Source organism: Salvia splendens, chromosome 8 (genome assembly GCF_004379255.2).
Source record: "Salvia splendens isolate huo1 chromosome 8, SspV2, whole genome shotgun sequence".
In the NCBI taxonomy this organism is placed as follows: domain Eukaryota; kingdom Viridiplantae; phylum Streptophyta; class Magnoliopsida; order Lamiales; family Lamiaceae; genus Salvia; species Salvia splendens.
In genome coordinates this window covers 28,224,762-28,248,156 of record NC_056039.1, presented here as the reverse complement: position 1 = coordinate 28,248,156, position 23,395 = coordinate 28,224,762, and the positions used below count along the sequence as shown (strand labels likewise).

Here is a 23,395-nt window from a genome sequence, read left to right as displayed (position 1 = left end):
ATAAGATACACTAAATGTATTGAATTTTTTAATAAAAATGGCCCAATTTTAATATAATACTAATAACTACAAAATGAATACGATCAACTAGAAATTGTGAGAATACTAGTATTAACACACGAGCTATGCACGGGACATAGGAGTTTCAAATAATGAATATAAAATATAATAAATATATAGAACATAAGAATTGAAAGAAATATGGAGATTTAAAAAAACAGAAATGTACTTATCTTGTCTCACTCAAAATGAAGAATTTACTACTCCCCAGTGAATGAAACATTTATGCAATTTTAATTTATAATCTAAGAGAAGTAAAAATAATAAAATTAATGACAAAAATAAGATGTGTGACTAATGATCTAAGAGTATGAATTAATTAGAATAAGATATACAAATAAAGAAAATATGTGTGAGTAAAGATGTTTATTGAAAGTGCTATGCAAGTCATTAATACAAATAAAAGGTAAATTAATATATAAATTTAATAGCTTAATTTATAAAAAATTAATTTGAAAAAAATATATGGAATATTAAACATATCCACATTAAATATATGAATAATTTAAATCATATAAATTTAAAACTTTTTTGAGAAGTCAAGTTAGAAAATTTGTATTATCCAATAATCACATTTTAGTTGATTGTTTATTTCTTTATTTTAATTTCAGACCATAGCATAACTTGATATACATTGCCATGAATTTTTTATATTGGAAAGAATAAATTTCTTACTTCCCGCCACATATACGTATAAAAAGTAAATTACTACTATCACTTAAAATAACGATAATATTTTATGCATCTTGTTTGTTTTGAATAATGTGAGAATTTACACTACTCTTTATATTAAGAAGTTATACAAACTTTATAAGTTAAATTTAATTTTAAATATACATAATGTCATCTTATTCCTTAGTTTAATCTATAAACTTAGTAGTATTGTTTAATTAGAGGCGAATTAAAATATAAGAACTAAAAGCTTTAATTGAGTAAATATAAGATGGAAATTGTAAGCATTACATATATGTGTTGTCGTTTAGCTTTTGAATTAATTCGGAGAAAAAGTATTGCAATAAATGATTAAATCTCAATTTTAACCTAAATAAATGGAAGGCAAACTAAACTCTCTAGCACAATTCCAATTTAACTCAAATATAAGTCTAATTAATATATAAATTTAATAACTTAATTATAAAAAAAAATTAATGGTAGTGCACTATTTAAATGTGTTTTAAAACTTCTTCAAGAAGTTAGCATTTTATTCGGCTATTATTTGTCCAATTGTTTTTGCCTTAAAAAATTATTTTTGAATAGAAGATACCTCATCTTTCCATTTTCCCTCCAAAAAGGGCATTAAGGACTTTTCATCAAACTTGCACTTTAGATTATGATAGATTTATTGCTACCTTTATTGTAGATTTTCGATTTATTCAAACGTTTGGAGGTATCACTAATTTCTAAGTTATTACTTTCATTTTTAAGTACCCAATCCCAACTCATATCCTAATATTCGACAATCTACCATTTCAAGTACTCGACCCGTATCTCGATTTGGCGAGCAGCGGGTATCGGGTAGGGTCGAGAATAACCAGATATCTGCCGCTCATTTCAATAACCCTACTAGTGCCATCTATCCTCTGCTATTATGAATGAGTGATATGCATCATCATGCTTCCATTATAGGGTGATCAACCGCCTAGTTTACACCTTGTGTCGTACATTTATAAGATTTACTTTATCCTTTTGTAGGTGTGGAATTCATCGACAATGTTACCGATTCAGATAATGAACTAGATGCGTTGTTAAAATGATATCGACGGATCTTTAATTGCACATGTTACTTTCAAAGACATTTGATTGTCCTTCAAAATCATAAAAAAAAATCCAAAAACACTTAAGTTTTATATAGCTCTCTAGCTTTAATTTTTTTTTTTCATAAACCATTTATCAAATTAAAGGTACTTTTATGAGGATTCAAACGAAATCTCGATTGTACACATTCAGATGAAGAAGTTTGCACAAAAAATGTAATCTGTGTATATCTATAACATCCTACAATATAATGTTCTTCATTGCATTGTTATGATGGTCTATGTCAATGTACATAATGACCTATGTGCAATGTATATAATGTCAAAATAATTTACTCCATGTTTAGGTGTGTTTTCAAATTTGTAATTTAATGAAGTACTTGTAATAGGTAATGAACCAAGTGCAATGTATATAACGCCCTAAGTGCATTATATTCATTTCCTACTCATATTAGTTTTATTTTGATTTGATTCATTTCCTACACATATATTATATTCAAATAAATTTAGATTTTATTCATTTCAAATGTTTTTTCTCTGAACCTAACCGAAAAATTAAAAAATCATCTAAAATTAAAATTGGAGTACAGTTTAATTTGATCAGTGTTATACACATTTAAAATCATATCCCTACTCTAAAACGGTCTACTATGCTGCTGGTCTTAATATTAGTCCAGTACCACCTAACAACATAATGGAGTATTACAATTTTCCACGAAAAAACAGTCATATTTAGCTATTTTGGAATATTTAAAAAAGTAATTCTATTTTAAAAATAAAAAGGTTTTCTTTCATATTTTATCCATTTTTCCCCCTATTTCTCTTATTTTACATATTTTTTCTTTCTCTTATTTTACCATTTTTTTTTATTAAAATTCATACCGACTATAAATGAGACCGAGTATTTTTTATGGGCAGTTTTATGAGTATGCTTAAATGGACTTGATTCAGTTCACAAACCTGGAATGGTTAATTCGATAATGATCAAATCACACTTGAATTTGACAAATACATTCTTAATATTGATAAAATTTTGTATTTTATATTATGTTGGTATATTAAGAGCAGGTTGGTGTGTTTACTGCTAAGAACACCAATATTGAATTTCAAAGCAGTTGCTACTGATAATAGGCCATCGCTATTGACTGGTATACTTAATTTCACATTTCGAGCTCTCTCTTTCTTCAATCTGGTCAGATTTGATTACACTACATTTTTATACTCCACTACTTATCAGTAATATAATATTTTAAATTGTAGCACTACTACTACTACTTATGTAACTAAATTAAGTCAACCTGATTAATTGGAGTAAATTAGACACCACCGTTTCTACGAAATAAAGCAAAGCGAAATTATATTTTAAGAAAACCCCGATTGTTGCGCGACAGCGCAATTACTTCTAAATTCATTGGTTGGTTTATTGATATATCATCTAGGATAGTTTTGGTTAAAAAAAAAGAACTTATTGTTACAATAAATCAAGAGAAGTTTACATTTTATCAGGGGTGGAGGCAGAAATTTATAGTGAAGGGGGCAAATTTATCTATAAAGAAAATTTAAGAATTTAAGGAGGGGCATTTAGTAAGAAATTAAAAGAAATAAATTTTACAATTAGTAATATATACATGAAGTAGAAAATATGAGGTGGGGCAAATGCCCCTCCAATGGAGAAAATATTCAGTACCAAGGTTGAAATGTGATTTGGTATGACCTACCAATAACATTATTTACAAGTGAAAATAAATAAAATTTCACTTCCAACTAGATATATTAATTATAGAAACATAGTTAATTTTTCTTAAAAGATGCATTATAGTTAAATAAGGAAACTATACCAAAATATGGAAATTACATATATAAATAATACAAATATGCATAGAAGGGGGAGGCCTAATATCATTGCAGCAAGATCTGTCCCGGTCGGACTTCTGCGACGGGCGACCGGGACGTCCGCCATTATGGCGTCGAAGGTCGGTGTTACGGACGTTCTCCGCAACGGCTCCGTGATCTTCCTTCTCGACGGAACCACGAGCAATTTCCACGACAAGCTCGCGGAAACTGACCGAAAACCTTGCTGATTTGGTGGACGTTTTCCACAAAGCAACAAGAAACGTAAAGATAATTGCTTGTTTCACAAGATAGGTTTAGGGAAAATATTTCATTCATTGATTGATTGCTTGATTCATACAATGATATAATCTCTCCTATTTATAATACTAGATACTAATACCTAACTTATTGAACAAGAAAACAAAGATATGGAAAAGATATGGTGAAATAAAAGATAACTAAATAGAATAATATCTTAAGGATATTCCCTAATAATATGTAGAGGATGATCGTATCAACTCCCCCACGGTTGAAATCCACCTTGTCCTCAAGGTGGGAACCACGAACCATTGACGAGAGTTGAAAGCAAAAGCTTTAGCTAGGCGTCTCCTCCCGGATCAAACACATATCGAACAGCTGAATGTCTCCCTTTTTTACCCTTGTCAAAAATCAACAAAGGAGACCCAACGTTGTCGGCAGAATTCCATGCCAAAATGAAAATCTTGTTCACGCCTCTCAGAATGCTCAAACATGGCGTGTCATTGCGCGGAGGGATCAACCTTGCATCGGTATCGAGCGAGGTTGATCGATGAATCATACTTGTAACCTCACCTACATTCCAATCCATATAGACACAAGCCATTACGGGCAAACTCGTGTAAGAACCATCTCCTTTCTTACCCACTTCTTTAGACTTTAATCTCAGCTCATCCATTTCTATTATAAGGTCCGATTTTGTTGTCTCAAGTGCAGCCTTATACTCAACTATAATATTCTCAATCTCCATCATCTCTTCTCCTTCTTGTATATTTGTTACCCATTTTTTCTTCATTGAGCTCGGGATAGCAGCTTGTGGATGCAGATTAGACACCGCAAATGGTGTTGTCACGGGCAGTGAGTGCAAGGGCTGGAAAGGTCCCGGAGCGGCGTAGGGTAGCAGCTCCAAAGGCGGTAAAGGACTCGGCCGCTGCAGCTGGCGATCTGATTGGGGCAGCGGCGGCGACGGTTGGTAATTTTGGTTGGGCTGCTTTGCCGAAATGGTTGCTGTCAGAGGTGATTCCAAACATGAAGGCTGGCGAGTCGCAGGTTGATCCGATTGCTGAAATACGAGCGGCCGTCGCTGGATCGATGGGTTTCCCTGAGGTGGTTGGAAATCCGGCCTAAGATTTATAGACTCGGTGGTGCTGTGTCGCGGTGGAGCCAACGAGACATTGGGGTATAAACCCGACTGCCCACGAGAAGCCATAGTATTTCTCGATGGAGGGTATTCTAGCGTCCGGTGCGACGAAGAAACAACTGGCTCATCGGGCTGCGATAATGATCGGAATTTGCTCACTCGGTCATCTGTGGCATCGACATGAGTTTCCTTCCTGTCCCATACCTCCAACAAGTGATCTAACTCTGCATTAATCGGTTCCTCCGCTATGATTGCTGAACGAGGCTGCCGAGACGCGGGCCCTCTAACGGAATACCTTCTGGGAAAAGTGTACAGCGGCGCCGCTGTGTCACGCGCCGTGTAAGGTTGATTCCGACGTGAGTTAGGGACATGGGCCAACGGCTGATCATACACCGAGACCTCGTTGAAGGGGCGTTGCCTTGGTGTCTCTCGATAGACAGGTGGGTCCCAACAGGTAGGTCGGCGCTTGGGCGGTGATGGCGAGTACATATCTAGCTCGTAGGATGAAGAATGCTGATATGCAGTGGTCCGACGGGTCCATGGTGGGTCCCAGTTGTCGCGACGACGAGTCTGCCTTGGCTCCCGGTTGAACGGTTGTCGTGCTAAATTGTCCACGCGTCGATCCAAGTTGTCGAAGCGAGCATTCAACTTTTCAAACCCTAAAGTGATTGGGTCGACAGAAGACTTCCCGGATTGATCTCTTTGGTCCGGTCGATAGTCGCCGGTGTTGGGGTGTCGCAGCGGGCAGATCTGCAGCGCCGGCGTCGCCTCCCTCGTCGGCAGTTCCGACGTATATTGGCCATGGTGTGTTGACGTCATGAGTACGGTGGAGTGGATTAGATGCGGTTGTGATGGTAGTGCTGTGGCTGAATTTTTTTTTTTTTTTTTTTTTTTTGGGAAATATAGATGAACGAAGACGGAGGATGAGTACGGACGTCCCGTGAGGACGTCGGGTGTCCTCGGACGTGCGGGCGACGGGTGGGCGGACGTCCGCCATTGTGGAGTGGGTCGGACGTCCGGTAATTAATTTTTTTTAAACTCTATATATACGGCTCGTTGAACTTCATTTCATTCGCACCACTTGTGTTAACAAGTTTATCTCTTCTTTTACTACAAATTTCATTTCTACTTAATGGAGAACGATAGGAACTCCCCTGCCACGAGCGAGTCGCAGACTCCGGCGTTTCCCATCGGCCTGGAGGGAAACGTTAGCGGAAATGCGACAACAGTTCCGACAATGTCGGGGATGGGTGGAATGGGTGGGATGATGTCCCCTTATATGTACAATTGGATGGGTGGGATGGGTGGTATGATGCCCAGGGCTGCGGGGATGGGGGGCATGACCCCAAATATGATGATGCCGGGGATGGGGATGGGGATGGGGATGGGGATGGGGGGCATGACCCCAAATATGATGATGCCGGGGCCGGGGATGGGGATGGGGGGCATGACCCCAAATATGATGGGGATGGGTGGGATGATGGCAGGGATGATGCCGGGGGGAGGGGGTGGCAGGGGCCCACAAGCGGACGATGTCTATCGGCGAGTTATCGATATGCTGTCTACTGATACCCCCTCCACTTATGTTCCGGAGACTCAGTTCACCAGCTTGGAAACTTTCTCTTTAGAGGAGTTGGGGCTATCTCCAGTTAGGGAGACTCCAGGCAGGGGGAAGGGACGTGGCAAGGGCAAGGGGAAAGCACCGGGCTCTTCCTCGCGAACGGTGGCAGAGGAGGATGAGACGGGAAAGAGGACGGTATGGAGCCCGTGGGAAAATGTCGCGCTTGCGAAGGCTTGGGTTTCAGTAGTCGAGGATCCCTATGTCGGTGGCAACCAACATATTGACAGACTGTGGTATCGCATCGCTGAAGCCTACCACACACACAAACCGGCTGGGGCGAAGAGTCGCGTTCCTGAACAGTGCCGGAAACAGTGGGAGCGGTTGAGGCCTAAGCTTAGTCGATTTGCGGGCCTCTACCAAAACAATCTCCGCCAGGCAAGCAGCGGTATATCCGAGGAGGATGTCCGGAACCGTGCCTTTGCTCAGTACCCCGACAGTGCCTTGAAGTTCAAACAATTCGATCAGTGGGAGGCCTTTCTCGTGGTGAAGGATTCCCCAAAGTTTTGTGGGAGAGTCGAATCGGGCTGGGCGAAGCGGACGAAGATCAACGCTTTTGGTGAATACAGCAGCAGTGCTGGTTCGCACGAGCTCCCAGAAGCCGACGAAGTGTCCCCGCTACCTCAATCAGACTCTCGCTGCCGTCGTCGCCCGGTTGGGGAAAAGGCTGCGCAGCGGAGGGCTAGGGGAAGCAGTAGCGGGTCGTTCGAGGTCCAATCGGAGGCCCCTGCTCACCCAGAAGATATCGACCGACTCGCCCGCGCGCAGTTAACGACTAGCTTGGTCCGGACCATGCATAGGTGGCATAGCACGACCGATCCGGTGTACAAGAGGATGTTGAAAGATGTCATCGATGGATGTCGGCGCGATTTGGGGATGCCACCCATTGGAGATGATGGCGCCGAGATTAGCGCCGGGACGACGGGGGCGGCACGGGCGATGAGGACAGCGCGGAGTGAGCCGGGGATATTGGACTATGTATTTTTCTTTTTTTGAATGACTATGTATTTTATTTTTTTTCTAACTATGTTTTTTTTATGTTTTATGACTATGTATTTTTGCCCGTATTTTGCTTTCCCGTATTCCGTGTCAAAATTATAATTCCGTTTTTACGTAATTACATTATTGTGATTTTTTTTTATTGCGGGAAGTCCTAGTGGGAAGGGCGATGAGAAGGGCGGATTGTGGATGGGATGTCCTAGTGACGTGGCAGTGGGATGAGAAGTCCTAGTGACGTGGCAGGATGTGTTTTTGGGATGTCCTAGTTGATCTCCGAGTGGGACATCCGCCACTGGAGATGCTCTTACACTTCTCTTCACTTACACATGTCTTCTCCCTGTTGGCTCGATGGTTACGAGGATTATTTACTCACCAAAATACCCTCCGTCAAATCCAAAGCACTATCTATATTTTTGGAAGCCAATAGTAGACCCATTTTGGGGAATGGCAGCACTTCAAAATTGACTGCTTCTTCTATTGGCCAAAAATTAACAAATTGAATATGAGCAGCATCGCGTAGCTACAAAACTTGAGTAACCTTCACTTCCACACATATCAATTCCGCCCTCAATTGAATCTCTTGCTAATCCAATTTTTCAATCACAACGGAATGGCGTCGGATCTGAGGGCCAGGTTTTTGGAGGTTTATTCCAAGCTCAAATCTGAGCTCTTGAGCGACCCTGCTTTCGAGTGGACTGATGCCTCTCGTCAATGGGTCGACCGTGTAAGATTTTTTATATTTTTTTTATTTGCTTTTCTTTTCTTCTTTGTTTGCTGTGATAGTGAATTGCGCCTCAATGCAGTATCGAAATATGCGGTTTTATTTTACATACTTTGTTGTGAATTTTCCTATTTTTCTAAGCACAATCTTTCTTTTGAGTAGAAACAGAATTCGATTTGTTTAGCAGACTACTGGTTGACTTCGTGACTCCTCACTGTGTTGATTAAATTTCTGAAGAAAATTTAGGAGCTCATGATTCATGAACCCTTTGAGATGCTTTAACTTGGGCGTAGAGCACTTTTATGATTATGATTTCACACGTAGATTGGGGCGACGGATATGGTCACGATTAACTTTACTAATTTATGGATAACCGAAATGTGGAGTGGGGCTGTTTGATGATAAAATAATCACATAATACAAGATTACTTTTTTTTTTCTCCCGTAAATGCGCTTAGTTGGTGCCTCAAAATTGAGCATAATATAGTACTATTTGGCTTAAAATGCTAATCTTTAAAGTTGCAGTTACCAACTACTTCTTGAGAGAATTGAATTGTATAACTTACACTATAAATTTCCCCTTCTGTAAAGTTGAATCCTTGATTCTGCCATGGGAATTAAATCGCAACATACTGTAATAGTTGAGTAAAACAACAATGATTCCATAATTTCCACCTACTTGTTTCAAAATTCCACCAAACAGGATAGACCAGCAGCATTTCCACTTGGATCTTATATTTTGGGTCTCTAACTGCATCTAACATTTGTTTGGTTTCCAACTTTCTATCATCTTATTTTCCACTTTAGCATCTTATTGAGATATTAATAAGCATCTATTGATCATCTTGTTAGTTGTAACTACTCCTTTGTCTATGGGGCTTCCACTGTTTATTTCTCCCCAGGCTTGTTTTGGACATCAGTTTCTGGTTTATTGCCCTTATTCAACAATACACTTTTCCATAATTCAAACAGATTTGTTGGCCAACTTGTGTTATTTTCCTTGAATTAAAAATTATTTGGCTATGGTTTATTTTGATGTGTTGATCGGGTTATCGGCAGAATATGCACAAGCACACTTGAAAAATATCATGACATTTTTTCTTTCTTTCTTAATTACTCCGTATTAAAATAAAAAAAAGTTCAAATGCAACGCTTTTTGATGTTTATAAAGGTTTGGAATTTTTATAACTGTGCTTAGCCCAGGAAAATTATGACACTATTGTCCGTTGGATTGATTTCACATGCACAATAGTATCATGAATTTGTAGATTGGGTAATAGAAAATTAACTTTCTTGTTTTCTTGGAAAACGTAACTATTGTTCCTGATATTTCTTTCTTTTATGTGTAACAGATGCTAGACTACAATGTGCCCGGAGGTATGTCATTATTCCCTATACTATACAATGTATTCTTTCACTGGACAACATGATATTAGTAAAGAAGCATTATATGCTGAAGAACTAATTATGATGTGTAGGGAAGTTGAACCGAGGTCTGTCAGTTATTGATAGCTACAAGTTACTAAAAGAAGGAAAAGATCTAACTGATGATGAAGTGTTCCTAGCTAGTGCTCTTGGCTGGTGTATTGAATGGGTGTGTCCAAGTTTATAGCTTCTAAATGATGATTAAGTGTTCCTAACTTGTTTATAGCTATCTCCTGAAACACTGTTCTGAACATAAACTATAACTTATATACATGTAAATGCAGCTCCAGGCATATTTTCTTGTCCTTGATGATATTATGGATAATTCTCACACACGACGTGGTCAGCCATGCTGGTTTAGAATCCCCAAGGTTCGAGCCAAGCGTGAATTGTTGCAATCTTCTGCCATTACTTTTTAAAAGTTTCTATTTCTGATTACTTGGATGAACTTTTAATATAGGTTGGTATGATTGCTATAAATGATGGAATCATTCTCCGGAACCATATCCCCAGAATTCTTAAGAAGCACTTCCGAACAAAGGCTTACTATGTCGATCTGCTGGATTTGTTCAATGAGGTAATGTGACTATTTACCATCCGTGGTCGATATTAGTTTATTTGTGTACAATGCTGATTTCTACATTTTACGTTGTCAGGTGGAATTTCAAACTGCTTCGGGACAGATGATAGATTTAATTACAACTATTGAAGGAGAAAAAGATTTGTCAAAATACTCATTGCCTCTGTGAGTACAAAATACCTCAAAAAATTTGGCATGGTACAAAAAATAAAAAAAACATTGATTAATGGACAAAACTACCCAGTGCTGATTATCATCATATGTTGGGCAAGTTATAGCATCACATGCGATACTCTCAAAACCTACGAGTTCTCATCTTAGCATTTTTATTAGATTGCTCCAGTTTTCAAGTTTTGGGCTTTCTTGACGAACTCTACTTTATCATCGATTATCACTCCTATTTTATTAGTAACTATTATATGCTGTATTGAGCATATAGGACTGCCTCGTCTTTTCTCATCCTCTTTTACGTTTCTTAATATTTTCTGGTTTAATTTTTCGCAGTCATCGCCGTATTGTTCAGTACAAGACTGCCTACTACTCATTTTACCTTCCAGTGAGTTGAAAATCCTTAATTCAACCTGTTTAGAAAATTCAGTGTTTCATCGAAATGTATCTGATCTGAAACTCTTTAACAGGTTGCTTGTGCATTGCTCATGGCGGGTGAGGACCTGGAGAAACATCCAACAGTAAAAGATGTGCTTATTAATATGGGAATATACTTTCAAGTACAAGATGATTATTTAGATTGCTTTGGTGAGCCTGAAAAGATCGGGAAGGTAACTCCTGTGACCCCTTTCCTCTGTGTCTGTATTAACTAAAAGAACATCTAAGTTAATCACAGTTCTATAAATTCAATGTGTGCCTCATCAGATTGGTACAGATATTGAAGATTTCAAATGTTCTTGGCTGGTTGTAAAGGCCCTAGAGCTTTGTAACGAAGAACAGAAGAAAACTCTTTTCGTAAGGATGACAAGCTAGCGTTCTTTTCTGGTTGTCAGTATATTTATAAGATTTTGTATATGAACATGGCCTTGTAATTGTTACCAGGAGCACTATGGAAAGGAAGATCCGGCTGATGTTGCAAAAATCAAAGTCCTATACAACGAGATCAATCTACAAGGTGCGTTTGCTGAGTTCGAGAGCAAGAGCTACGAAAAACTAAACAGCTCGATTGAAGCTCATCCCAGCAAATCTGTACAAGCGGTGCTCAAGTCTTTCTTGGGAAAGATATACAAGAGACAGAAATAAGAAGACAAAGCTCTCAGCACAAGAATGAAGCAGAATCAAAGAATCCCACTTCATATCCTGATTCATGTTTTTATTCTTCAACCTGGGTAGCTATTCTGTTTGTACAACTGTTTGTGGGTTTTAATTAATTTTCAGCCCATTTTTTAGACCAATAAAAAGGGGACTAACATGTTTCTGAATTGTAGTAGTATAATAAATTTAATGGTTTTCCTAGATGTTCTCCAAATGTGTTGAATACAGATAATAAACACAAAAAGGATACTAATTAACACAGGTTGCCAAATTAATCTTGTTTTTACACATAAAAATTAGGTGGCGACCACCTACACCAATGCAGGATTAATGAGGGGGTCCAAGCCTTATTAATTGTTGTGCGACAGATCCACATTGACATGACAAAGATATGTATTCTAGCTATGGCATGAGCCGTGATACAAATTTCTGAATAATTACAAGATTTACGACCATAAAAAATGGAAGATTTATATTCTTATATAAATGTATCCAGGTGATAGCGCAGTTAGGACCTCCTGAAGTTATTTCTACTTTTTTTTCTATTTTACTAAATGTTATGTTTTTTGTTTTGTTTTTAAACTATTACTATTCATAAAATTTTTTGTTTTACATTCCACACTAATTAACTTATTTTAATCCTAATATTAGTAGATTTATTTTAAAATTTTGCTCTATAAAAAAGATAATCTCACCTACATTAAATTTTATTGTGGAGTTCTATGAATAAAGATATTTACTATAAAAAAATCTCACCTACATTAAATTTTATTGTGGAATTCTATGAATGAAGATATGTACAAAATTTATCGAAAGAATATTGTATTATTTCGAATAATTGGTAATAGTTATGAATGTGTGGAAAAAATAAAGATATTCTACATTCCATATACTTAGTCGTCAATGAAAAATGTTATTAATATAATACCTGTTATGATGGTGACAATACTGTTTAACCGACATTGCCGATTTTTTTGACGTTGATATGCTGCTTTTAATGACAACCATTATATTTAGTTTCCATCACTTACATTCTAATTTTTTCGCTCTCATTACCCATCTCTTTCGCTATTATATTAATTCATATAATTCTACAAAATGAAAATAACAAAAGGAGATATGTATCAGACATAATCCAGAACGTCTAAAGCACAATATTGTGATACCTAGTGACTAGTGTTTAGATATCGTCACATATATATCTCAAACTATATTTTCAGTATCGAAATTCGAAATATAACGTGTGTGTCACACTGGAGACTAGCCCTCCTTTTTTATATTATTGCTTCATTTTTCCAGATTATATGTGAAACACAGAATTTTCATTTACTGTGCTTCAAAATAGTTTTGGACCCTAATATAACCATCAAGAATCAATGGAGTATTAAATTTTAAAAGAAATCTATTGAACTTTACGTTCTTAAACAAAAATTCATAAATGTTCAGTGTACCTGGGCTGTAAGTCGTACTATATTGACATTTTCCATATGCTTCTGCAGCCACCACATTTATTTCTATTCTTAGGTTTACTTGACTCAGTCAGTCACCACGCACGCGCTTTCTACTTACAAAAATATACACTTTGAAAAATATATATATTTAATGTTCATTGAATTTTATCTACAAGTCAGTCAACCATTTTGTTTTTATGGCAGACCCTAACACAACAAAATATGACTAATATTGAGACCTATTTAGGTTGAAGTTCTCAGCTAGTATTACTCATTAGAAATTACAGTAGACCGTTACTAAAATTTTAAATTGTTGAAATGATTCAAATAGAAAATAGGAGTCTTGCAACGCCATTTCAAATTACTCCATGGAGTATTATCTTGTCCATATTACGAGGGACAATTTTTGAATGTTTTGGAACAATTACCAAACAAAGATAAGATAATTAACTACTATTAATTTGCGGCGGCAGATTTTCTCTTCATTATCCAAAAGTTAATATAGTCTCCTTATTTATTATCGATTAACACTTTCAAATATTTATGATAGAATCCTTTATTTACCATAAATACTTTTCAGAAGCATTCAGCCTAAGTCTACTTAAGAATTTTCATCACGCTATGTCATGAATTACTTGCAATAAACCACATGTTAAAAATTTGTAGGATTGGATTGATGGATTTGTTAAAAATTTGTAGGATTGGATTGATAGAAATCCATGGGTTCCATTCTAAAATCAATTGGTGATAAGAGGAGAGACTCATGAGATTTATATAGTGGATTAAGCTCTTTGTGTATATCGATCTGGGATATTATTATATTCATTTTTATATTTCAATTGCCAATTATATAGTGGATTAAGCTCTTTGTGTACACCGATGTGGGATATTATTATATTCATTTTTATGTTTCAATTGCCAACACTCTCCCTCAAACCCTTTAAGGTGAATCTTGGAGGGGTTGGACTTTTTTATGATCGATTGGGCAATCGGCCCAATCTTTTTTTTTTCGATCGGTTTGACCACTGACCCAAATTTTCAGCCAAGTTATACTGCTGAATTAGTCATTTTTTTTCGGTTTCAACCCAGATATACTGTTGGGTCAGTTAAATATTAATCATAGTCGGCGGCCCACTCTGATATCATGATAGAAATCCATGTGTTCCATTCTAAAACCAATAGGTGATAAGAGAAGAGGCCCATGAGACTTATATAGTGGATTAAGTTCTTATGTACACCGATTTGGAATATTATTATATTCATTTTTATGTTTCAATTGGCAACATGAATGTTACTATTTGACTAGTGACTAACTACTTAAATTACTGAAAATGAACTAATTATACAAATTTGTGTCAAGTAAGAATATGACTTAAAAGGATATACTTATTGATTGTTTAGAGCATCCACAATGGCGGCGAGTGGACCGGCAAGCCTATCTCCGACGCTCATCGGTTCGCTCGCCGAACCATTGTAACCGGTGAGCGCCATTTCGGCGAAAAAATCGGCGAGCGCACGCCGATTCGCGAGCGCTGGGCGATGCGCTCACCGGTCTGCTCGCCGCCATTGCAGGCTCCGGACCGGCGAGCGATCGGCGAGCGAATTTTTTTTTCTTTAATTTTCGAAACACTATATATACGCGCTTTGCACGTCATTTTCATTCGCACCACTTGTTTTAACGAGTACTCTCTCTATCTTAATTTCTGTACAAGATCAACAACGTGAAATGGAGAACAACAACGAAGGTACTCCAATGACGAACGAGTCTCAAACTCCCCCGGTACCCGTGGGAGGTGTATGGGGTCCGATGCCCGGGTACTACAACATGTACCCGTGGCAGCAGATGATGCCCGGGATGGCAGCGGGGGGGGGGAGATCGCCGGGGGGAGTATGCCGGGGATGCCGGGGTGGGCACCCGAGATGCAGATGATGCCGGGAGGGGTACCGGCGACGCAGGGGACGCCCGGGGGGGGGGGGGGGGTACCGGCGACGCAGGGGGGAAAACGTCTATCGCCCCACTTTTGATTTTTCGACTGCTTCTTCGCACACATCGACCCCAGCGGAGGCGCAGTTCACGCAATATGAGACTTTCTCCTTAGAGGAGTTGGGGTTTGATCTTCTCGGTGTTCCAAAAACTCCCGTTCAAACGGGGGAGTAGGGCGGGGTCGGGGCCCCCCAAAGGGGAAGGGCAAGGGGAAGGGCAAGTGGGTCGGCGAGTCGTAGCAGCCGGTTGAGGACGACTGCTCGGTACGGAGGAGGTGGACGGATGCGGAGAACGTCGCGCTGTCCAAGGCGTGGGTGAGTGTTTGCGATGATCCCCTCACTTCGAACAATCAGAGGATCGTCAACATGTGGGCCAAAATAGCAGAAAGCCTTCCCCCAGCCCGGGTTGTATAAGGAGTTCACCTACTGGAACTGCTATGAGGTGCTGAACGACTCCGAGAAGTTTCGGGTAGGTGTCGACGCTGGCTGACCGAAGAAGCAACGACTGAACTATACCGGTGATTACAGCGGCAACAGCGGTGGTTCCCACGACCTCCCCGAGGGTACTCAGGAGCTCCCGTCCCCTCCATCGTTCGCTCGCCGAACTCGCCCGGTTGGTTAAAGGCGGGCGCAACGGGAGGCGAGGGGGGCGCCGGGGGGTCCCAGGAGGTCCAGTCGGCATCCCCCTTGGCCAGTCTACAGAGGATCTCAAATTCTTCCCGCGTCAACAAACGCGTGCTCAGATGGTCAAGATCTTAGTTGATTGGAAGGCGGCAGAGGACCCCGAGGAGAAGAGCTTTCTTCACGCATTGCTCGTGAGCATGCGTGACGATTTGAAGACCGGGGGGCACGGGGGGGGGGGGGGGGGTACCGGCGGCGACAGAGGCGGCGGCGACGGGGGTGACGGAGACGAGGAGTGAGGCGGAGGTCGTTTTTTTTTAAATTATGTATTTTTTTTTAATTAATGTATTTTTTTAATGTACTTTTTATTAAATTAATGTATTTTTAATGTATTTTTTTAATTTAAATAATATTATTGAATTTTCGCGTATCTGTGTCGTAAATTTAATTCCGTATTTTGTGTGATTGTCAATTATTTGTTTTATATAATTAGGAGTGATGTGGCTAGGCTATTGCTGGGCTATTGTTGGGATATTTGCTTGTCCTGATGATGTGGCATGATGATTTTTTGTGCTGATGATGTGACAGGAGAAGTTTGTGGCTGGGCTATGACTGGGCTATTGTTGGGCGAAAGCCTCTCTGGAGGCTCTTAAGGAGATAACTTGAATTTCTAAAAACGAAATAGTTGAGAAATGGAATATAAATTTATTTTTGGTTAAAAAGTCAAAGAGTCTACGCGCAGTATCAATTGAATAAAGGAAAATGAATTGAAAAGTCTGCGTTCCTTCCCATTTTTTTCCAACTAAATTTCCCTCTCTCATCTCCTGATAGAGAAGCGGTGGAGTCCACGATCCAACAAATTCGATCACAGAGCTTTCCTGGGGCTTTAATATCTACCCAATCACTTCTCCTTCTTCAGATTTATCGATCATCAATCATTAGCTACTTCTGCTTTATTCCAGACTCCTTTTTTTAGCTGCCACTTCCATTTCGTTATTCATTTCTTTTCCGAAGTTTTTGCTCCAAGATTCGTTTTTCGTGATCCCTTTATTGACTCGTTTCGTCTCTTTGCTTCATTTGTACTGTTTGCAAAGGTTTCAGTTTCTACAAAGTTCATTTTTTTGCTCATTAAACACTTTCCGTGATTCCGCAATGTGGTAACCGGTTTTCTGTTTTCGAGAAATGAATGCGTGATTGCGTATACACTTCGTTGATCAGATTAATTATTGATTGATTGTTTCAACACTGAGGCATTGTTTTCCCTTTATTCGTTGATGAACTGAAGAAACCCCCGTTTTTCAAATTGGCACCGATTTTGAGGTAGAGATGAAGCTATTGGTGCGAGTAATGGAAGCAAAAAACATACCCGCGCTCGACCCGAATGGATTCAGCGATCCGTATGTGAAACTGCAGTTGGGGAGGCAGAGGTTTAGGAGTAAAGTTGTGAAGAAGTGCTTGAATCCTTCGTGGTGTGAGGAGTTCATTTTCAAAGTTGATGACTTGAAAGAAGAGCTTCTTCTAACTGTTTTGGATGAAGACAAGTACTTCAATGACGATTTCGTTGGGCAGATCAAAGTGCCCATCATTGAGGTTTTGGATGCTAAAGACAAGTCCCTCGGCACTGCCTGGTACACTCTGCAGCCCAAAACCAAGAAGGCCAAGAACAAGGATTGCGGTATTGCTCTTTCTTCACTTCTTTCTATGTTTTCTTTGGTTTTGTATGCTATGATTTTAGTTGGACTTCCAATTTTATGTACTTGCTTACTTGTTTTCTTATGAATGAATAGTTCCAGTTGTTGTTGTTTATGGAATGAATAGTTTAGCTTGTGACCGTTGCCACCTGCATTTTCTACAAGCACTGATTGTTGTTTGGTGCTGTGGAAGTCTTGATGTGGCTGTGGTGTGTATTTCTCCTGATTGTTAAATGTTTTGTCCGATTACAGGCGAGATTCTTTTGACGATTTGTTTCTCACAAAATAACACACTACTTGATGTGCCGCCTATGAATGATCCTGTAACGCTGCCAAGAAAGTATGCTGATACGCCGAGTGATACACCTTCAAGATCTTCCCCTCTTTGGGTTCCCTCGCCTATGAGATCGGAAGATGTTGCACCCCAAAAGGAGGACAAATGGAATGCGTCGGCATTAGCTGGTCGGATAGCACAAATCTTCAATAAGAATGCTGATTCAGCTTCTGTGAGTTCTGTTGATCCTAGCGATGCATCTGATGCAACGGAAGGTATGGATTTCGCAGTTCCGCAGAACAATCCCGAAGAGCAAACTTCGTCGGTTGATTTTGATGAAATGATGAAAAGTATAGAGATGCGAGATCCAGCTGGTGAAGTTCCTACTAGTTTACCTGGTGGGGTAGTTCTAGACCAGTTGTATGCAATACCGCATCGGGAGTTGAACTCGTTACTCTTTTCACCAGAATCTGACTTTTTGAAGACCTTTGCAGACTTAGAGGGATCTACAGATCTTGAAATAGGGCCCTGGAAATATGAAAATAATGGCGAGAGCCTAAAAAGAGTGGTTTGTTATACTAAAGCACCGAGTAAATTGATTAAAGCTTTGAAAGCCATAGAGGAGCACACGTATTTGAAAGCTGATACGAAGGCTTTCGCTGTTCTATCCAGTGTGAGCACTCCAGATGCTCCGTATGGGAAAAGCTTTAAGGTAGAAGTGCTTTACTGCATTACTCCCGGGCCTGAGCAGCCACCAGGAGAGCAGTCTTCTCGATTGGAAGTGTCTTGGCGAGTGAACTTTTTGCAGAGCACAATGATGAAAAGTATGATTGAAGGTGGAGCCAGACAAGGTATAAAGGATAGCTTTAAACAGTATGACAAGCTGCTGTCTCAAAATGTGAAACCGCTTGATCTTCAAGATGTAGGTTCTGAGAAAGACCAGTTTTTGGCATCTCTTCAGGTGGAGCCTCAGTCTGACTGGAAACTGGCTGTTCAGTACTTTGCTAATTTCACGGTTGCTTCGACCTTTTTGATGGGTTTATACGTGCTCACACATATATGGCTGGCTATGCCTAGCACAATTCAGGGTCTTGAATTTGCTGGTTTAGACTTGCCCGATTCTATTGGTGAGGTGATAGTGTGCAGCGTGTTGGTTCTGCAAGGGAAACGGGTCCTGGAGTTTATGTCTCGCTTTATGCAGGCCAGAGTGCAAAAAGGTAATCTAATTTAGAATTGTGCAGCCAACAAGGCATGAATCGTGTATCATATGTACTAGAAGAATCTTAGTTAAATGCCATCGTAGTAAGCATCATGCATCTGAATCCAAAAGCATCATGGCTTATCTAGAAATTCTTCAAATTTAGTTTGATTTATCATCTTATTTATATACCATGGACTTGGCTCGCGAAGTTGGTCCAACTAACTTGTTTCTCTGATTAACTAAATTTGATTCGTTTTATCGTTCGATATAGGTAGTGATCATGGAATTAAAGCACAGGGGGATGGCTGGCTGCTCACTGTTGCCTTAGTTGAAGGGAGCAATTTGGCAGCTGTTGATTCTAGTGGGTACTCTGATCCCTATGTGGTGTTCACTTGCAATGGGAAGACGAGAACCAGCTCGATCAAGTTTCAGAAATCTAAACCTCATTGGAATGGTATGTGTACCTTTGTTTTTATTGTTTTGGTAAATTATCATATTTCTTGCCAAGATTGAAGAAGTCGACTGGCGTCTTATACATGAATGTGTTGGAATGGGGCCCATCGTTGACATTGTTAGTTGCTTGCAGAAATATTTGAATTTGATGCAATGAATGAACCTCCATCTGTTCTGGAAGTGGAAGCTTTCGATTTTGATGGCCCTTTTGATGATGCAACATCACTTGGGCGTGCTGAAATAAATTTCCTAAAGTCTAATATTGCGGATCTGTCAGACATCTGGATTCCTTTAGAAGGGAAGCTGGCTCAGGCATGCCAGTCGAAATTACATTTGAGAATCTTCTTGAACAATAACAAGGGTTGCAATGTCGTTAAAGATTATATAACGAAGATGGAAAAGGAAGTGGGCAAGAAGGTAATGACTTCTTTCGCAGCTACAGATTCACTTTAAAAATGGGGTAGCACTTTTGTGCATTCCCCCTCCTTTTGAGCTTGTTAAACAGCATGCTCCGGTTTTGCAGATAAGATTGCGTTCTCCTCAAACAAATTCGGCTTTCCAGAAGCTTTTTGCATTACCTCCTGAGGAGTTTCTTATCAACGACTTTTCTTGTCATTTGAAACGGAGAATGCCTCTCCAGGTATATATGTGCTTCTCGTGTTGGTGCCTTTTGCATTGCCTCCTGATGGAATTGATGACAGTTGGTGCTTAAGTCCTTAATCCTTTTCCGGACTTATGTATGCTAGTTACTGATTTGTGCCAATCCTCATGCCAGGGCCGTCTCTTTCTGTCAGCGAGAATAATTGGGTTTCATGCAGATCTATTTGGTCACAAGACGAAGTTTTTCTTTCTCTGGGAAGATATAGAAGACATTCAAGTCATACCTCCTACACTGTCGTCAATGGGCAGCCCGATCATAATCATCACACTGTGGCCTGGAAAAGGGTTTGATGCGCGGCATGGAGCAAGGACACAGGATGACGAAGGCAGGCTGAAGTTTCATTTTCATTCTTTTGTGTCCTACAATGTTGCCCACAGGTATTAACCGAGTTACTTTTGTACACTCGACATTATTTGTGAAGCGTATAGCATTGAGAGTGATGCTACCGTACATCCTCCTATAATTACTTCCCATTCTACTAATCTCGGAATGTTATTTTTCTTCTTCTCTGGATGTCTATTTTCAATCTTTCAATACATAATATCGCCAAAATTAATTTTCCGTGTCAGAACAATTATGGCTCTGTGGAAGGCAAGAGCCTTGACACCTGAACAGAAGGTGCAGATTGCAGATGAAGAATCCGAAGCCAACACTGCTGTCGAAGAGGAAGCCTTAGCCCAAAACCTCCCAGCTACGGACGAGGAAGTTGAGGCCAAGAGTCAAGCAGTAGACGAAGAATCTGAAGCCAAAAGCCTGCGAACCGAGGAGAGTGGATCTTTCCTGGGAGTCGAGGATGTTAACATGTCTATGGTTTATTCTTCCATACTATCTCTTCCGGTGAGTATCCACCACCTTACCGACTCGTTTCTTCCTTTCTCTAAACTCGCAACTGACTTGTGCGTCATCACTTCAGACAAGTTTCTTTATGGAGTTGTTCAGAGGGAGCGAAATCGACAGAAGGGTGATGGAGAGAACTGGGTGCCTGAACTACACTCACACCCCTTGGGAGTCTGAAAAGGCGGACGTGTATCAGAGACAGCTTTATTACAAATTCGATAAACGAATATCCCGCTATAGAGGAGAAGTGACTAGCACGCAACAAAAGTCCCGCCTCTCTGGAAAACAGGGGTGGCTCATAGAGGAGATCATGACTCTCCACGGAATTCCACTTGGTGACTATTTCACGGTAAGCACACTACACCCGTTTCACTGCTCTTTTCCGATTCTAGATGCATTTCGTTCCCTCTTGACTCGTTTGCAGCTTCACTTGAGGTATCAGGTTGAAGACCTGCCCTCAAGATCTGTAGGGTGCAGCATTCAAGTATACTTTGGGATAGCATGGCTGAAATACACGAGGCATCAGAAACGGATCACCAAAAACATCGTCTCAAATCTGCAGGACCGCCTCAAGGTCATGTTCAGTGTGCTGGAGAAGGAATACGTTTCGGGGACATAGATAGATCTCATATATTGAACTGACTGTCGCTTATGAGGAGACGGGGACCACTGAGCCGCCTTCTCCGGGTGTATATACGTTTGACAGATAGCTCACGCTCAGCATCACCTCATTTCGGGTTCGCTAATTTGCTGCAACTCTAATCTCATATGTGATACTATCACATGTTTATGCTCTCTAATTTGTCTGTATTTCTAAAAATAGTTACGTTGCAAGATTTTGGAATGTTAAATTTATTTGTCTTGTATATTGTTTTTGTTTAACTGATTAAATGAATAGTTATTATTGGATTTTCATATCTTTTAACAAACATATCCGTATCATTCTGATCGCATATCTTCTATTCAACACAAATCTTGCAACTGTAAGTAATTGTGTATCCAACTCATCACGTCCAACTCATATTCCAGCAAGCCTAGTTTTCCAGCATTTCCGCCATCTCCCTTCACGCCAGCTATTCTCGTTGTATCACTTCACTCCCCTCTCAAAAACAACCCTCATGTCCTTCCTCTACCGCATTCCATCACTCACTTTCCATCTGTTCATCGTCCCTTCTTCCTCACCATCTACCCTCCCCACTTTGGTTCTTTCCAAGGCCCCCCACTCCCTAAATTCGACGGCAACGACCCCCCTGCAGGCTGCCTTAACCGCATCTATGATTTCTTTGACTTCTACTCCACTCCTCTCCACGAGCAACCCCGCTTGCTGCGTATATGCTGGTCAGGCAATGCTTCAAGGTGGCTCCAGTGGATGCGCGCCAACGTTCTCCTGCACCAGCCCAAAATTCCGGTCGTTGCTTCATCCTCCTCAGCCCCGTGGATCGAACTGCCCGGGGATGTGACTGCCAATATTCTGCAGAGGCTGGGGCGGAGGGTGTACTCAAAAGAGCACAAAAAGTGTGTACTACATGGTGGAAGGTTTCCAAGGATCCCGACTTGTGGCGAGTCATAGATTTCTCCAACCCTAGGCAGGGGATTTTTAACGATGAGTACAATGTCATGTGCCGTCGTGCAGTGGATCATAGCCAGGGACAATTGGTCGACCTCACCATTCACTACTTTGGTGACGATGCACTCTTGGACTACATCGTCCAACGGTAAGTAAAGTAAGCTTTTTTGTTAGTTAGTGTTAATGTTGAAGAAGGCGGTAACTAATATTTTGATTTTGTTGTTTGACAGATCACCGAATCTCAAACGCTTGTTTTTTCATATCAGGATATGATGCACGTGGAATGGTTGCAAAACTTGGAGTATTATGCTGTCGAATTAACTGTGGTTGTTAAAACAAAATTTCAAAACTTAATGCCTTTACTATAGTAAATAAAAAGACAAAATAGAATTAAGCGTGTGTGATTAAAGTTGCAATATACCTCACATTGCTGAGAAATAAATTCCTCCATATTAAGACTCACAACAAAAAGCTTTAATAATACTTTTAACATGTTTTATTTTTGTTTATGTACATTTCGCATTTATATGAGATACGGCCAAAGAAAAGAATATTCTTGAAATGGGTATTGCAAGAAAATGTTAGTTAAATATCAATGTATCTAAACTGGAAAATTATAGTAATGGAAAAAAGAAGAGTGCAAAATAGAAGCATGGTGAGTTGAAATATGCCAAACTTAATCACTTTGTGGAATATTAGTCTCAATTATGGAGTGTTGGTGGTTTGGACTATTATGAGAGTGGTGGTACATGATTTTCATGAAAAATCAGTGGTGTCCATTCGTTCAACAACAGTTTCCATGCAATGGCGGATCCAGGAATAAAATATCGTGGGATCGAACGAAATAATAAAATATACTAATATATATAGTTATAAAGATACATTATAAGTGAAATATCTCTATTTTATATGTACTTCTACGGTATTTTGAAACGGTCAAAATTAATTGCAAAAATATCTTCTAGTTGCTATTGTTTTTGTTCGCGTTTTAAGAAATATAAAGAATA

At 39.7% G+C, this 23,395-nt stretch overlaps 2 protein-coding genes across 3 annotated transcripts; both read left to right on the top strand.

Annotated features, from left to right (window-relative positions):
- Window positions 1–8,110: 8,110 nt before the first annotated feature.
- On the top strand, window positions 8,111–11,850 carry LOC121745087 (farnesyl pyrophosphate synthase). The gene is made up of 10 exons (XM_042138864.1): window positions 8,111–8,384; window positions 9,734–9,758; window positions 9,860–9,975; window positions 10,091–10,177; window positions 10,267–10,383; window positions 10,463–10,551; window positions 10,891–10,942; window positions 11,025–11,165; window positions 11,260–11,349; window positions 11,437–11,850. Exons 1-10 carry the CDS (start codon window positions 8,271–8,273, stop codon window positions 11,635–11,637), a joined length of 1,032 nt encoding a protein of 343 aa, XP_041994798.1. The 5' UTR covers window positions 8,111–8,270; the 3' UTR covers window positions 11,638–11,850.
- Window positions 11,851–16,493: 4,643 nt separating this feature from the next.
- Window positions 16,494–21,736, top strand: LOC121744987 (C2 and GRAM domain-containing protein At1g03370-like). 2 transcript variants are annotated; one of them, XM_042138712.1, is made up of 9 exons: window positions 16,494–17,379; window positions 17,648–18,886; window positions 19,142–19,324; window positions 19,457–19,740; window positions 19,847–19,963; window positions 20,099–20,361; window positions 20,554–20,821; window positions 20,898–21,170; window positions 21,264–21,736. In XM_042138712.1, the coding sequence occupies exons 1-9, from the start codon at window positions 17,031–17,033 to the stop codon at window positions 21,438–21,440; spliced, it is 3,153 nt and encodes a 1,050-aa protein (XP_041994646.1). In that variant the 5' UTR covers window positions 16,494–17,030; the 3' UTR covers window positions 21,441–21,736. The 2 variants fall into 2 exon arrangements, with proteins under 2 accessions (XP_041994646.1, XP_041994645.1); XM_042138711.1 differs by having other exon boundaries at window positions 21,246–21,736.
- The last annotated feature ends 1,659 nt before the right edge of the window (window positions 21,737–23,395 follow it).